Source organism: Entelurus aequoreus, linkage group LG14 (genome assembly GCF_033978785.1).
Source record: "Entelurus aequoreus isolate RoL-2023_Sb linkage group LG14, RoL_Eaeq_v1.1, whole genome shotgun sequence".
Classification (NCBI taxonomy): domain Eukaryota; kingdom Metazoa; phylum Chordata; class Actinopteri; order Syngnathiformes; family Syngnathidae; genus Entelurus; species Entelurus aequoreus.
Window position 1 is genome coordinate 43,119,736 of NC_084744.1, and position 16,195 is coordinate 43,135,930.

Below are 16,195 nucleotides of genomic sequence, written 5' to 3' on the forward strand. Positions count from 1 at the left end.
TTCCCCTGTAGCTTAGCTACATTTAATCAAGAGTAACTTGTAGCCTAGCTTCCTACATTTTCCAAGTAGCTTGCCCATCCCTGCCGCCCAGGACCTGAACCCGAGTCCGCCAAATGAGAGGCAAGCCGAGCTGTCAACCCCAAGGTCCCTTGCATACAGCAGTTGTGTTGAAGGATAGATTGATTGCGTTCAACATATCTTCTTTCAATATTAGTAAAATACTCTTGTGGTTTGCCGTCACAAGAGAGCGATCATTGCTTCTGGTCACTGCTTCCTGGTGTAAACAGCTGGCTGTGTTTTGGCCTTCCACATAACTTATTATATCAAATCTATTTGTTTGCAAACAAGAATATTTAATAAAAACATTGGGAGGATGATTCTATGTAGGGGACGTGATTGAGGCTCATCGGAATGCGCTGCTGTCAGACAGGAAGCTCGCCGGACCATCACACGCCTTCTGCCGGCCGAATCCCGCCTTTCGGCCCCCTGGATATTAGACAGGCTGGGACGCACCGCCTCATTGCTGAAGTGTAGCGCTCCTTTTGCAATGTTAATCATCCTTCCGCTGGTTCACATACAGAGCCTTTGTTAGAGAGACTTCTTGTATTTTGTCAAGTTTGATGTTATCTTGTTGCTGCGCCATAACCGAAACCTCATAACTCTGGTTTAACCTTTTTTGGAGGTTCTAAAAAGCCGCAAATCAGATCTTTGTTTTGTTACTTACCTACTCAGTGGCCTAGTGGTTAGAGTGTCCGCCCTGAGATCGGTAGGTTGTGAGTTCAAACCCCGGCCGCTGTCATACCAAAGACGATAAAAATGGGACCCATTACCTCCCTGCTTGGCACTCAGCATCAAGGGTTGAAATTGGGGGTTAAATCACCAAAAATGATTCCCGGGCGCAGCACCGCTGCTGCCCACTGCTCCCCTCACCTCCCAGGTGGTGAACAAGGGGATGGGTCAAATGCAGAGGACACATTTCACCACACCTAGTGTGTTTGTGACAATCATTGGTACTTTAACTTTCACTTTAATGAAAGACTATATTTTTTTACGTAAATATTTAAATAACTTGGAATATTTATATATGCATGTTCAGTGGTGTGCCGTCAGGGCCAGCAAAGCCTTCTCTGCTGGCCTAACATAACCACAAATAATGATCATTATTAAAGATAGAAGTAATTTTTTATTTACTTTCCCTAAATATCTAAAAGTATTCATATCCTCTTCATGTCAAAGTATGTTCCTTCCAGTGCTGTTGTTTTTAGGTTAGAGTTTGTATCCAATCAGAATTCAGCTAGTTTATGTTGCCATGCTGTACCAAATCTGCCTTCAGAATCAACAATGCGGGCGTCTGTGCACTGTAAGTGAACGGGGACATACGGTTAAAAGACAACTGCCATAGCCAATCAGATCACGAGTTGTTGTCAGTAAGGCCTTCTAGCCAGCCTTGCGCTGTGATTGGATACTCATTTGGGAGTCCCAAGTGAGTATCCAATGACAAGTTGCGAAAACAGGAAGTGGCACCGGAGCCATACGAGCCATAGAAAGCCCCAGAAAACTCATCAGTACTCACAAAGAAGGAGAGCAAAATGTTGATTAGGTGGCATATTTATATTTGCAAGGCCATTTTCAAGAAGGATACTTAAGAGACACTACATCTTGTGAGACGAGGTCGGCCGACACTGGAAGCTACAAGCGGTACCACTGGCTTATACGGCGTCGAATGGGTGCTACAAATAGTGAGTTCAAATATTGTATTTCTTAATTTTTTCATGTTTCATTTGTTTTATACAATTCTTTTAATTTTAACAGTACCACGTAAGATATGTTTTAATAACTGAAGCAGGTTTATTGAATATTAAATGTGCCGAAAAATAGACCGTTTTGTACACTGTTGGGGGGATTCAATGAACAATTGTGTGCAAGTGGGTTTCTTTATAGTATTTCCAGCCGTGTCCATGTGGTGACATGAATTAAGGTATTTTGAGAGGTGAAGTCGGACTAAGTAGGACATCACTGAAGGCCTATGTGAGAAACGCACGGCCCGCCACTGTGCATGTTAGAGAACATCCATGTGACGTTACTGACAGCTAGTGACCTGTCCTTATACACAACTAAATAACAACATCTGTTTTATTATCTCTTAAAAAATACCATTAAGTCGACTGATCGTCAACTATGGGCAAAATTTTACTAATCAGATTCGACTATGATAATCCTTAGTCGAATACAGCCCAAGAATTAAGTAACATTCAATAAAAGGTATACCTTTACATTTGATTTAAATACAATATAAACGTAAATACAACATAAGAGCGTAAATACAATAAAAGAGTGTTGTCTGCCTTTACAGAGATGTATAGTATTGATTCATCAGTATCAATTGTGGTTTTGAATAAGACAGCTTGACGAGGTGTAGAACTACAGTACATTCATACTCTATTCTACTGAGCTGTGTTTTAGTCCTTTTCCTTTACAGCTCTCAGTATGATATAGCTACTGCAGACAGCAAAAACAAAACGCATCCAAATTGGTAAATTAATGCTAACAATCCCAATAAAAAAATGTACCTTAGGTCAGATTGGAGGTACTTAATGTTTTTGAACATGTAAGATGTGGACGGACATGCTCTTCCTTTTCCTTTTTCTATTTAAGTTAGTTATTTTTGAATCAGTTATCTGACAGCAATTGTTTTAAGCACGAAAATAGTTGATGGTGCAACACATTCTAAAACTATCCTCCCACAGCAAGCCATGCCTACAGTAGCATTGAAATGAATTCTCCAAAACAAATTAAAGACACAAGAGTATTGCTTGGTATTCAGTGCTCCCACAGCATAAGTGTATATATTGCTTTCAGTCCTCTCGCATTTATCGTTGATGAAAGCTTTAACATGCACCAGGGAGAGAAAAGGTTACAGCACTGAAAAGACAGAAAATTAAAATCAAAACTAGATGCTTTCCATTTGGCAACATTCAATGGGGAGGGTTTTTCTGTGGGCGTGGACAACAAGCAGAGTCAATTTGAAACCAGCAGACATACCTCAATTCAGTGTCAGCACTGCACTTTGGAGACAATAACTCAAAAGATTTGGTGAACTTCACCACCTGAAACATTCAAAGAGAAAACACACATTTCCTTTAAACGTGCTCTAATAAATAAGTGATAAAAAACAAAGTTGGAGGTGCTAAAATTTTGAAAAAATATAAAAATAAAGAAACATTACTGGTGACTCAATGTCCTCCAGCAACTGGACGGAGCAGCGCTCGCACTTCAGCAATGTTTGGGCACGGTGCATGATCTTCCTGACAATTTTCTCCAGGTCAGTCTGTTCTTCAAACAGGTCGTTGACGACCTCCAGGAGTGCCTGAACATCAACAAAGACACCACTGGCATAACTCCTCAACAGTTGCAGCTAAAGTGGTCAATAAGCTTTCAGCAGGATGCACTGCAAACGTTTTACAATTAAGATGCTTGGTTCTGCTGTTACATCGTAATATAATTGCTATTCTTGAACTACAAACCAATAGAACAATTGAACATGATTAGCTTCGCCAGTCAAAGCAAATTAGGCTCTTATGTATGGTCGAGCCAACCCAATATAAAACCGGACACAAAATAATTTCACTCTCACAGAACTGTGATCTCATATTGTTCTTTTTGTCTAAATCAATGACAGCCCTTATTCAATGTACACTATATTGCCAAAAGTATTTGTCCAGCCATCCAAATGATGAGAATCAGGTGTCCTAATCACTTGTCCCGGCCACAGGTGTATAAAATCAAGCACTTAGGCATGGAGACTGTTTCTCCAAACAGAATGGGCCGCTCTCAGTGATTTCCAGCGTGGAACTGTCATAGGATGCCACCTGACCAACAAATCCAGTCGTGAAATTTCCTCGCTCCTAAATATTCCAAAGTCAACTGTGGGCTTTATTATAAGAAAATGGAAGAGTTTGGGAACAACAGCAACTCAGCCATCAAGTGGTAGGCCACATAAACTGACAGAGAGGGGTCAGCAGATGCTGAAGCGCATAGTGCAAAGACTTTCTGCACAGTCTGTTGCTACAAACTTCATGTGACCTATCAATTAGCCCACGTACAGTACACAGAGCACTTCATGGAATGGGTTTCCATGGCCGAGCAGCTGCATCTAAGCCATACATCACCAAGTCTAATGCAAAGCGTGGGATGCAGTGGTGTAAAGCACGTTGCCACTGGACTCTAGAGCAGTGGAGACGCCTTCTCTTAAGTGATGAGTCACGCTTTTCCATCTGGCAATCATATGGACCAGTCTGGGTTTGGAGGTGGCCAGGAGAACGCTACATTTTGGACTGCATTGGTGGAGGAGGAATTATGGTGTGGGGTTGATTTTCAGGAGTTGGGCTTGGCCCCTTAGTTCCAGTGAAATTAACTTTGAATGCTCCAGGATACCAAAACATTTTGGACAATTCCATGGGATGGCAGTCCAAGTTCATATGTGAGTCAAGGCAGGTGGCCAAATACTTTTGTCAATATAGTGTATCTTATAACATTCCTTTGGAGATGACAATAGGCTTAATCTGGAATTTATCCCATTCTCACATCCAGAGGACAAGTCCATGTCAGGGCTATGTGCTGTTCTATTCTGATGCCCACTGTAGGGGGGAAGCAAGGGGATAGATGATGTGTGCATCGAGGTGGGGTAAATAATTCTAATACAAGCGATAGGAAGGGATTACCATCTAGTGAAACTTACCCGACTTCTGTCATACTCCTTCCTTGAGGCAGCAAAGAGTTGGGCATTTGAGATAGCTATGCCACAGAAGGGCAGGTACATCTGCAGCACCTGCGAACGTAAAAATAAAAATGTTCTTATCCACCCATGTTGAAGGCCACATGGCTTAATCTAAGGCGGGCTGAGGGGCTTGTAGGGACCCTCCCCAAACCTGAACACCCCTGCCCTCAGCCCAGAAAGCATGGTTTGAAAAAAAAAAAGTGATTTTACTCAACAAAACAGCAACATTGTAAAGAAATAATTTCATTCATGAATACATCTTCTTTGTGATAGGGCGCATGTTAACTTCAAGAATATGGCTGGTGAAGGATTTGAATATTTTCATTGCCAACTACATATATTGCTCAATTACATACACACCTAATGGGATGATATATTGATAGTCCCATCATATTTATACATGCTAAGGTATTATAGTCTATCATTAGGTATTACTGTAAATGGTTAGTTTTAAAGTACCACACTTTAAAAGGGACACACAATGTAGCCCTGACATGACGGTGTGAGGTACTATCGAACGGCAATAATTGTCAAGATAAGCCTGCAGAGGAGCAGTTACCATGGAAAGCGGAGTCAGATGGGACATGGACAACCTAACCCCCCTTTAGAACAGTTTATCAGACTTAGTGGAGAAAGAAGAGACAGACATTTTGCAAAGACCTAGAGGAAGCAGGATGTCTCCCTTTCCTACTTGTGGCCATGAGAGAATTGAATTTCTTTGCTTCAAACAATCATACTGTAAAATGAATCTAAGATAGTGAATCTGAAAATTGACGACGACTTGGTGAGCTTTATTAGAGATTTAACGAATATGTGTAAGAGAAAAAGCTATCCTCCCTTCACTGGAGGTCTGGGTGCTTTTAGCTCGGCAGTCAGGACGATTGCCTCTCACACCAGTAGGGAAATGTTCTTTGCTGCCTGCAATTTCTAACACATTTGTTTGCTTTTAGTACGCACAGTGTAATTTATCAAGACTAAAACTGTTCTGCGGCCGCTGTTTTACATTTTTATTTAGTACGCCTAGAAAGGACTTGCAAACTGGCTGTTGCTGTGACAAAGGAGACAATGCCATCACCATATATGGACTGTCAAAAATAAAAATATAGACATATCGTCTACTCAGCAATATCATTTTGTAATTTTACAACTGCTGGAGGACTTAAGGGGCTGATTAAAACAAATGTCATTGATATGTTTTGGTGCCTGCTTTTTAATGACGTTTCTTTTTTTTTTAAAGCCCATAAAAAGTGGTACATGCATGCTGCATGTTGCAAAACATAGCAAAACGCCACAGGTAGGAGCATGATAACATAAGTGTGCAGTAAATGAGTGTGTCCATGATGACAGCATGTAGTATATGCAAAAACCTCATTTAAATAAGGCGGTCGGAACTAATAATAATAGTGGTTTGTATTTTCTACACTTTATGCAGAGCAATTTACCCCTAATGTGCATATATCACACGCAAATGGGAAAGAGAGTATACTTGGGGTGTAACGGTACACAAACATTTTGGTTCGGTACGTACCTCGGTTTAGAGGTCACGGTTCGGTTCATTTTCGGTACAGTAAGAAAACAACAAAATATAGATTTTTGTGGTTATTTATTTACCAAATTTGCAAAATCTTCCACCAAAAATATTTTTCTTAGTGGAATATTTAATGTGAAGTAATCGGAACCTTGGATAAGTCAATAATTCATAATAACATTGATTTTGATTCAATATTATTTTTTGAGCAATGACAGTTTGAAAGAAAAAAAAACAGCTTTGTTTTATTAGTCAACATTGCAACTTTTTCTAAATTACATTTAACCTTTAAGCTTTTTTATTTCACTTTTGTTATGTTTTTGTTTATTTTAATAGTATTTTTAGAATGTGCCGTGGGCCTTTAAAACATTAGCTGTGGGCCGCAAATGGCCTCCGGGGCACACTTTTGACACCCCTGCTATAGATAATAAAAAATGTAATCTGATAAATCTATTGATAAAAAGCAGAGCCTGGCGACGCATGCGCGTTTATCATAACTCTCTCGCTCTCTCTGTCTCTGCCCCTCCCTCACGAATGCTGCTGCGCACACAATTTGTTTTGTTTTTAACCCTTTCTTAACCCTGAAGGTACATTGAAAATACACGCAATCCCAACTCAAAATGCCAGACATTTGAGGCTTTAAGAAACTGCGCCCGGACAGCCCCGCAAAAGAGGACATGTCCGGTGAAAAGAGGACGTATGGTCAGTCTATCGTAGCCCCGTCGCTGCTAACATGCTGTGTGTTGTGCCTCGGTGTGCATTGTTTACACAACGTGCAGTACGCTACTTAATATGTCCGTGTGGAAACTTGTTCAGTCTCCTCCAAACCGAACCGAAGCCCCCGTACCGAAACGGTTCAATACAAATACACGTACCGTTACACCCCTAGAGTACCGTATTTTCCGCACCATAAGCCGCACCTAAAAACCACAATTTTTGTCAAAAGCAGACAGTGCGGCTAATAACCCGGTGCGCCTTATATATGGATTAATATTCATATTTATTTTCATAAGGTTTAGGTCTCGCAACTACGGTAAACAGTCGCCATCTTTTTTCCCCGTAAAAGAGGAAGCGCTTCTTCTTCTACGGTAAGCAACCGCCCCATAGAAGAGGAAGCGCTTCTTCTTCTACTGTAAGCAACCGCCAAGGTGAGCACCCGCCCCCGGAGAAGAAGAAGCTCGCGGATATTTAATTTCATTTGTTTTTCTGTAAAGACAACAAAATGTCTCCTACTAAGAGACACGCGTACAAGGTTCCACTGGCTTTTGATATTCATGTGAACCGCACTGTGGATACAACGGGAGCACGTACGGTGAATATTCGCACCACAGGGAATGAGAAGTCGTCCTACTGTGGTTCTAGCTTGCCATGCTAACGGCCAGAAACTTCCACCCACGGTGATATTCAAAAGGAAGACCTTGCCAAAAGAGAACTTTCCAGCCGGCGTCATCATAAAAGCTAACTCGAAGGGATGGATGGATGAAGAAAAGATGAGCGAGTGGTTGATAGACGTTTACGCGAAGACACCGGGTGACTTTTTTCACGCAGCGCCGTTCCTGTTGATCTACGACTGCATGCGCGTCCACATCACAGATGGTGTCAAAAAACAAGTGAAGCACACCGAAGAAGAATAATTCGAGGGATTTGTAGATGAGTAATAACTTCAGAAAGTGAGCTTTAAATGTTTATTTTGTGTGTCGTGTGACACTAACGTATGAGCAACGTTGAGTTATTGATGTTGCTATTGCTCTGCACTATTTTGAGTGTTACTATTTTTGTGATTGCACATTTGCACATTACATTTTCGGAGTGAACAGAGTTGTTAGAACGCTGGTTTGTAATATATTATTAAAGTTTGACTGACCTATCTGACTGTTTTGTTGACATTCCCTTTAGCGTAGCGTAGGTGCGGCTAATAGCACGGGGCGGCTAACAGGTAAACAAAGTTTTGAAATATGCCGTTCATTAAACGTGCGGCTAATAACACGGGGCGCCTTATGGTGCGGAAAATACGGTATACACAATCGCTAAACAAAGCAGAGCTGTCTGTGATTGACCGCTATGAACACCAATCATTGCATTCCGCCATCAAGATTGGGGGCCTATGATTGGGTGGGGCCCCTGGGCTTCAGCCCAGGTAGGCCCGTGCATTTGGCGGCCATGGTCTTGCTCTCCAACTTTGTTTTGAAACAAGATCAAGTTTTATGCCCCACAATTTCAAAATGTCCGAGCATGGTCTTTAGAGAGAAGTATCCCCAAAGACAATGTCCTTAAACCGATGATCTTACTGGTACAGCCCTCAAAAGGCTCCACTTGTACCGCTCTATAACAAGCAACAGTTACTGTAAAGAAACTCTCACCCCCATCCCCAGTGACGAGGTGTGCCACAAGGTTCACTGCTTGTCCATTGGATTTTTACATTTTGGTCATCTGACAACTACGACTGCTCGAAGAATTTATTTTAAATCAGAAAGAAAGGTGAGTGTCTTGCGTCGTGCATGTATTCGGTAATTATTACGAGGTGTCTTGCGTCATGCAAGTATTCTGTAATTAATACGAAGGTAGCTAAAGGTGAAGTCGTTGCTGCATGTGCAGAGATCCACCTTGATAGACCAGGGAGCGTCCATACAACTGTGTGCAGAATGTTTTTTGCTTGCTTTAATGGGCCTTTTTCCCCCGCAGGAACTTTGTCAGGAACTTTCCCATTCACCCAGGTAAATAAAGTTCCCCCTGTGTTTCCACCAAAAACTACCCAGGTAGATTTAGTTCTTCAGGAACTGTTTTTAGTTCTGCCTGCTAGGTGGTACTTTTAGAAGGCTCCTGGTAATTTCGAAAGGCAGGCAGTGCTGTCGACCGCTGATTTGTTGAACACAGTTGTGGCCTTCCTAAGAAGTATTTTTCGAACACACGGAACGCAGGAACTTTGTCAGGAACTTTCCCATTTACCCAGGTAAATAAAGTTCCCCCTGTATTTCCACCAAAAACTACCCAGGTAGATTTCGTTAATCAGGAACTGTTTTAGTTCTGCCTGCTTGGTGGTACTTTTAGAAGGTTCCTGGTACGTTCGAAAGGCAGGCTGTGCTGTTGACCGCTGATTTGTTGAACACAGCTGTGGCCTTCCTAAAAAGTATTTTTCGAACACACGGCCGCAATTGCTGAGTATGTGAGGACGACTTGTTTATTTCTTATTTCTTGTGTTTTTCTATTACAACAAACTTGACAACGGAGGGGGAAAAAAATTAAAGGAACTTTCGACTTGTAGGAACTTTTGTGTGGTATCTGTGTACTGAAAAACTCTAATTAGTGTAACTTCCTTGCACTTTATTAACTCAGCCGTAGTCTTTATATTATATGCACTTTATTGTTGTTTAATATTTTTTACAAATTAATTTTGGTACGCGAAGCTACGAGAAGTGTACGGACTTTTTTAAATGTGTCTATGAATGTTCTCATTTATCCAAGTTATTGTGATCCCAGGGCAGTCAATTGATAGCAACTGGACTGTTTGGTTTGTGTTAGGAGACGTCTCTCCTCTCATCCGAGTAGGCTACATCAGTTCGTGCTCATAGACTTAGATTGGTCAGATCTAGTATTTTAAACATCTTTACAGAGTAATATAACGTGTAAATGTGGATTTCGAAGCGGCTTACTACTCAGACTTTGTTGGCTGAATGTGAAATAAAGGAGGCAGTACTAGTGGAATGAAATCATCAAATGTTCATAATTTACTTTGTTACATGCTGTAAAAGTAGCCATTTGTGTAGTAGGTTCCATTCTAGAGGCTAATCTTTCCTGTGATAAAATGGCAACCAAGGTATTTAAAAAGGTCAACCAACGAACGAGATTTCTCTACAGAATCTCCTCTCTAGTCAATAAAAGCACCTTGAAGATTCTAGCGGGAACTCTCGTTCAACCCTTTTTCGATTACGCATGCACCTCCTGGTACCCCAGCACCTCCAAAACCCTCAAATCTAGACTCCAAACATCCCAGAACAAGCTAGTCAGATTACTTCTAGACCTCCACCCCAGATCACACCTCACTCCAACCCACTTCTCCAAAGTGGGCTGGCTCAGGGTGGAAGACAGAGTAAAACAACTCGCACTGAGCCTAGTCTATAAAATCCACTACACCTCCCTGGTACCGAAGTACATGTCAAACTACTTCCTTAACGTAAATGACCGCCATAACCACAACACCAGGGGGAGCTCCACTAACCACGTTAAACCCAGATTCCGATCTAACAAAGGTCTTAACTCATTCTCCTTCTATGCCACATCAATATGGAATGCACTCCCAACAGGTGTAAAAGAAAGGGCATCTCTATCCTCCTTCAAAACCGCACTAAAACAACACCTCCAGTCAACCTCAACCCTTGACTAACACCCTACCCCTTCCACATCCCACCTCCCCGGATTGTAAATAACCAAATGTAAATAATCAAATGTATATACTTGTTCTTATGCTTTCTGAACTCACTATGTTCTCTGCTCGCTGTACATATCCTACTAAGTCAGACCGACACTGTTTCAATGTCCACTTCTCTGATGATGCAATTGTTGATGACTGAAGTGCTGATATCAACTAAACCCTCCTCATCCCACCCCCCGGATTGTAAATATTGTACATAATGTAAATGATTCAATGCATATACTCTGATGATTAACTTGTGGGATGACTGTATTATGCTGATAGTATATATTTGTACCATGAATTGATTTACGTGGACCCCGACTTAAACAAGTTGAAAAACTTATTCGGGTGTTACCATTTAGTGGTCAATTGTACGGAATATGTACTGTACTGTGCAATATACTAATAAAAGTTTCATTTAATCAATCAGTTGTCAGCCTCAACCCGAGTGAACCGAAGGCTAATGCTAGCAAGCTAACGCTAAATCCGATGTGTTTGTGTCGTCGGCGCGAGATAAACACTGACACTTATTATTTATATATTGTTATTTACCAATGACACATGCAAAGCCTTTATTTATTTATGTAAAACATTTAAATTCAATGACTTGCCGCATTTGCAAACAGCTAAAATGATGTACAAAGCAAACAATAAGCTGCCAGCCAAGAATGAACTATTCTCAACAAAAGAGGAAAAATATAACCTTAGAGGAAAATGTTATTTAAAACATCTGTATGCACGTGCAACACTTAAAACATTTATCATTTCAGTATGTGGAATTAAATTATGGAAAGGATTAAGCAAGAAAGTCACACAAAGTACTATTGGATTCAGTTCAAGAAACAAGTGTTCACAAAGTACAAAGAAGAAGAATCCTGAAAAACATATTGAACCTTTTTTTTTTTTTTAAATAGATAATCTCATTCATCTCCTAGGTGAACCATAAATGATTTAACTATTTATTTATGAGAACTTTAATCATGTATATATGTTAATAGGGCAATCATTTATTTATTTATTTAATAATTGTTTACTAATGATACATTAATGTATTCACTCATGTATTTCTTCACTGTTGTGTTACAAATAGAGGACAAACAAATAGGATAAAATTGCTATGATACCAAATATTTAAGAATGAAATAAGTTCTGCTTCTCCCTACTCCTTTTTGGACATGCCGTAATGTAACAACTGGAATTATGTGACGTAATACATTATAATTGTACTGTGTGCATGTTCGAAATAAACTGAAACTAACTTACTGACTGAAATGGACCATAAGGCCTCGTCTGACCCTCACGAATTCATAATTTACTCAGGGGCTGACTTTCTGACTGTTGGACACTCTGTACAAAAGCCTGACTTTTTATGAACAATTCGGTACACTTTGTCTTCATATCGTTTTGTAAATGATTGCTTTGTATTTCATTTGCTTACAATTCGTAAAATAAATATGACCTAATATTGTCTGTTTATTTACATGATATCAGTGTAAAAATATTCTAAACCACTCTTCCATACGTCATTAATTAATTGGTATAGACTACCTTGAACCTTTTTTTTTGTCCTTTTCAGCCACTCAGGCAAATCATAGTGTTGATGTGAATGTCCATATCAGCTACAAATATTTACTTTACAAAAGAGAAGTGTGGGATATTTTTCCTGTTGCCTTATTTGTATTTGACTTTACAAAATTGATTTATATTAATGTTTGGCGTAGCCGGATCGGAGCAGGAGGGGATAGTAAGAAGAAAAAAAGGAAGACCGAGGGGTAAGTTGTGGGGACAACAGGACTATAAGACAGGGAGACAACAACAACAACGAAAACAACAACAACAGAACAACATCAGCAAATATGATGTGTACAAATATGTTACAAAAACTATAGCAAAAAAGCAGTTAGCAAAGTAAATATCAATAACACAGAAATGACAATGAACATTATTGCACTACAAATGATGCACTAAAAATACCAATAAAAATAGCACTATTGATATTGAATAATAATAATAATTACCTCTATTATCAAATGCAACAATACATACATTATTTGTAAAGAAAACTTGAAAAGAAAGCACATAAATGGAGGGGGGAAATAAGACGCAAACTATATTAACCTTGTAGATTGTTATAGTTAAAATAGGTTAAGCTTTATCACTGTGCCACGTTTTACCCAGTTTGCCCTGAGGGAACAACGTTAATATGTGTTTGATGAAACTGGATTATTTGCATATGTGCTTTCTTTGTAAGGTATGTGTATGTATGTTTGTACAGTGAATGTACAAACAACAGTCAAAGACAAAGCCAGCAAGCCCGCCAGCCCCGATAACCACCATTCACACGCGCTGCCACAAACTACAACAGCGGCCACACCCTTGCACCGGACCCAGCAGCCACAGACGCCCACACCACAAACAACAGCTGCAAAACTATCCACAACCAGCACCACCCGCTCAAATCAAAACGGCCGAAAAACCACGACAGACATCCACAGCTAGCGCCAGTCCGCTAGTCATCTCAAACGTCAACACACAAACAAGAGACACCAACACCACCCTCCACTAAGAAATTCCACTCACCAATCCAAACCTGCACAAACACACCACCGCCCAAACAACCGAGCCACAGTACCCACACTAAACAAGAAGGCTTTGCTGCCCCCGCACCAAGCCACCGACACAAACCTCGTAACACGAAGCTCCACCCAACAGGAAGCGAAGCCCGCGCAACGCCAAATAAAACCGGAAGCGAAACAACCGAACAACCAATCTACATCCATTAAAAAGAGAAAAAAAAAACACCCTAAAAACATCAAAAAGATGACAAACACGACCAAACATACAAACAAAATCATTATGGCCCCACGAAGTCTGAACAACACCCACCGCCAAGTTAGCTTGCAACAACTCCATCCAGCCATTCCACTCATTGCCCCGCGCCTACCTAAGGGTCCCTCTTTCCCTCCCCAACAGAGATAGACCCACACACTTCTACAGGAACCAACAGTTCTAATAACTAGAGGTTCCAGGAACATAAAGTTCCTTAACATTTTGGTGGATAATTGCCTAATGACGCAGGTTTTAGCAACACAGAGACTCGTCATTTACAGCTCTGCAGGATACTGATACTCGCTAATAACTTTGCGAGTACCAACCATAGTTTCTACTATCACTCTACCGCTAAGACTTCTGGGTAATGTACTGTAGTTACATTACAAGCACACACACACTGAAAACCTACAGAAGCAACCCCAACCTTTATCACTTTTATAAGTGATAAGAACTTGAAGACACAGCTTAGAGACCTCTTTCCTTGTTTGGAAACATATGGCCATTTGTGTAACACAGTTTTTTTATGCATCCGTAGCGTATTGTAGAAATGAAATTAACAAAAAAATGGAACAATAAAGCAATAAGGCATACTGAAAAAGCTGATATGCTGTTACAAATAATGAATAAAGACACAATGATTTGTTTTTAAATATACAGTATGTATAACATGTTTCATTCTCTTTTATAGGCCTATTTCATTACAAATAACATGATGTAACCCCCAGAAGTTTGTTGTCTTTTGTAGATTTTACCCCAAAAAAAATCACAAACTGAAATTGAGTTTTCAGTCAAAGAAATAGGGATTTTATTTTGGGACAAAATCATGCAGCAGTACCGCTTACATAATCTTAACTCACCTTCCAATGTTGACACCACCCAATTTTATAGAGATCAACCATCACACCTAAATGACTGTTGTGCAGAGCTTCCAGTGATTTTGCATTAGCGGGTTGTCTTACATTGAGCATAAATGGGTGTAATATAAATGACTGGAACTAAATACACCTAATAAGATATCACATTAGCATGACGATAATCAAATCAAAAAATGTCCTCTGGGAAACAATCTAGTCGTCAATGACCACGCCTTTATAATAGTTTTATTCAGCTCTCTACTGAATCTCAGAAAAATAAAAATAATTATCACTTTATTCAACAAAAAATGTCTGCCTCCTTTCAGTCAGTGAGAAAACGTGCCTTTGATGACATTATTAATTGGTGGGACAAATAAATTCATCAGTTCACCTGACATTTTACCATTTGACTGAAGAGTCCGACTTGCCGTGCCTAGGGCTGAATAAATGCACTCCTATATTCTATACATAAATAATGTAATCAAATTCTATTTCCTCCTTCCTGCCCATGCTTAATTCATAATGCACATCAATATGCTAGCACACACTAGAGCTAGCACAAAGAGGTGCTTAATTAAAGGCCTACTGAAACCCACTACTACCGACCACACAGTCTGATAGTTTATATATCAATGATGAAATCTTAACATTGCAACACATGCCAATACGGCCGGGTTAACTTATAAAGTGCAATTTTAAATTTCCCGCCACACTTCCGGTTGAAAACGTCTAGATATGATAACGTATGCGTGTGACGTTAACGGTTGATACGGAAGTATTCGGACCCATTGAATCCAATACAAAAAAGCTCTGTTTTCATTTCGTAATTCCACAGTATTCTGGACATCTGTGTTGGTGAATCTTTTGCAATTTGTTTAATGAACAATGGAGACTGCTAAGAAGAAAGTTGTAGGTGGGATCGGTGTATTAGCGGCTGGCTGTAGCAACACAACAAGGAGGACTTACTTGGATAGCAGACGCGCTAGCCAACGCTAGCCGCCAACCGCATCTGTGATCGGGTGAAGTCCTTCGTCGCGCCGTCGATCGCTGGAACGCAGGTGAGCACGGGTGTTGATGAGCAGATGAGGGCTGGCTGGCATAGGTGGAGCGCTAATGTTTTATCATAGCTCTGTGAGGTCCGGTTGCTAAGTTAGCTTCAGCGTCGTTAGCAACAGCATTGTTAAGCTTTGCCAGGCTGAGAATTATTAACCGTGTAGTTATATGTACATGGTTTAATAGTATTGTTGATCTTCTGTCTATCCTTCCAGTCAGGGATTTATTTATTTTGTTTCTATCTGCATTTGAGCCAAATGCTATCACGTTAGCTCAGTAGCTAAAGAGCTTCGCCGATGTATTGTCGTGGAGATAAGAGTCACTGTGAATGTCCATTTCGCGTTCTCGACTCTCATTTTCAAGAGGATATAGTATCCGAGGTGGTTTAAAATACAAATCCGTGAGCCACAATAGAAAAAAGGAGAGAGTGTCGAATCCAATGAGCCAGCTTGTACCTAAGTTACGGTCAGAGCGAAAAAAGATATGTTTCCACTGCATTCTAGTCCGTCACTCTAACGTTCCTCATCCACAAATCTTTCATCCTCGCTCAAATTAATGGGGTAATCGTCGCTTTCTCTGTCCGAATCGCTCTAGCTGCGTTGAAAACAATAGGAAAATATGAGGAAGCGAACAACTGACTACGTCACGCTACTTCCGGTAGGGGCAAGGCTTTTTTTTATCAGAGACCAAAAGTTGCGAACTTTATCGTCGTTGTTCTATACTAAATCCTTTCAGCAAAA

General features: G+C 40.4%; 1 protein-coding gene across 1 annotated transcript in view; it reads right to left on the reverse strand.

The window, feature by feature from the left end:
• pde11a (phosphodiesterase 11a) overlaps window positions 1-16,195 on the reverse strand; it is a 153,225-nt gene that overhangs the window by 93,317 nt on the left and 43,713 nt on the right. The window contains exons 3-5 of the mRNA XM_062069935.1: window positions 4,739-4,828; window positions 3,227-3,367; window positions 3,043-3,107 (exon numbers count right to left, since the gene is read on the reverse strand). Coding sequence (XP_061925919.1) covers window positions 3,043-3,107; window positions 3,227-3,367; window positions 4,739-4,828 — 296 coding nt within the window. The remainder of the gene's footprint in view (window positions 1-3,042; window positions 3,108-3,226; window positions 3,368-4,738; window positions 4,829-16,195) is intronic.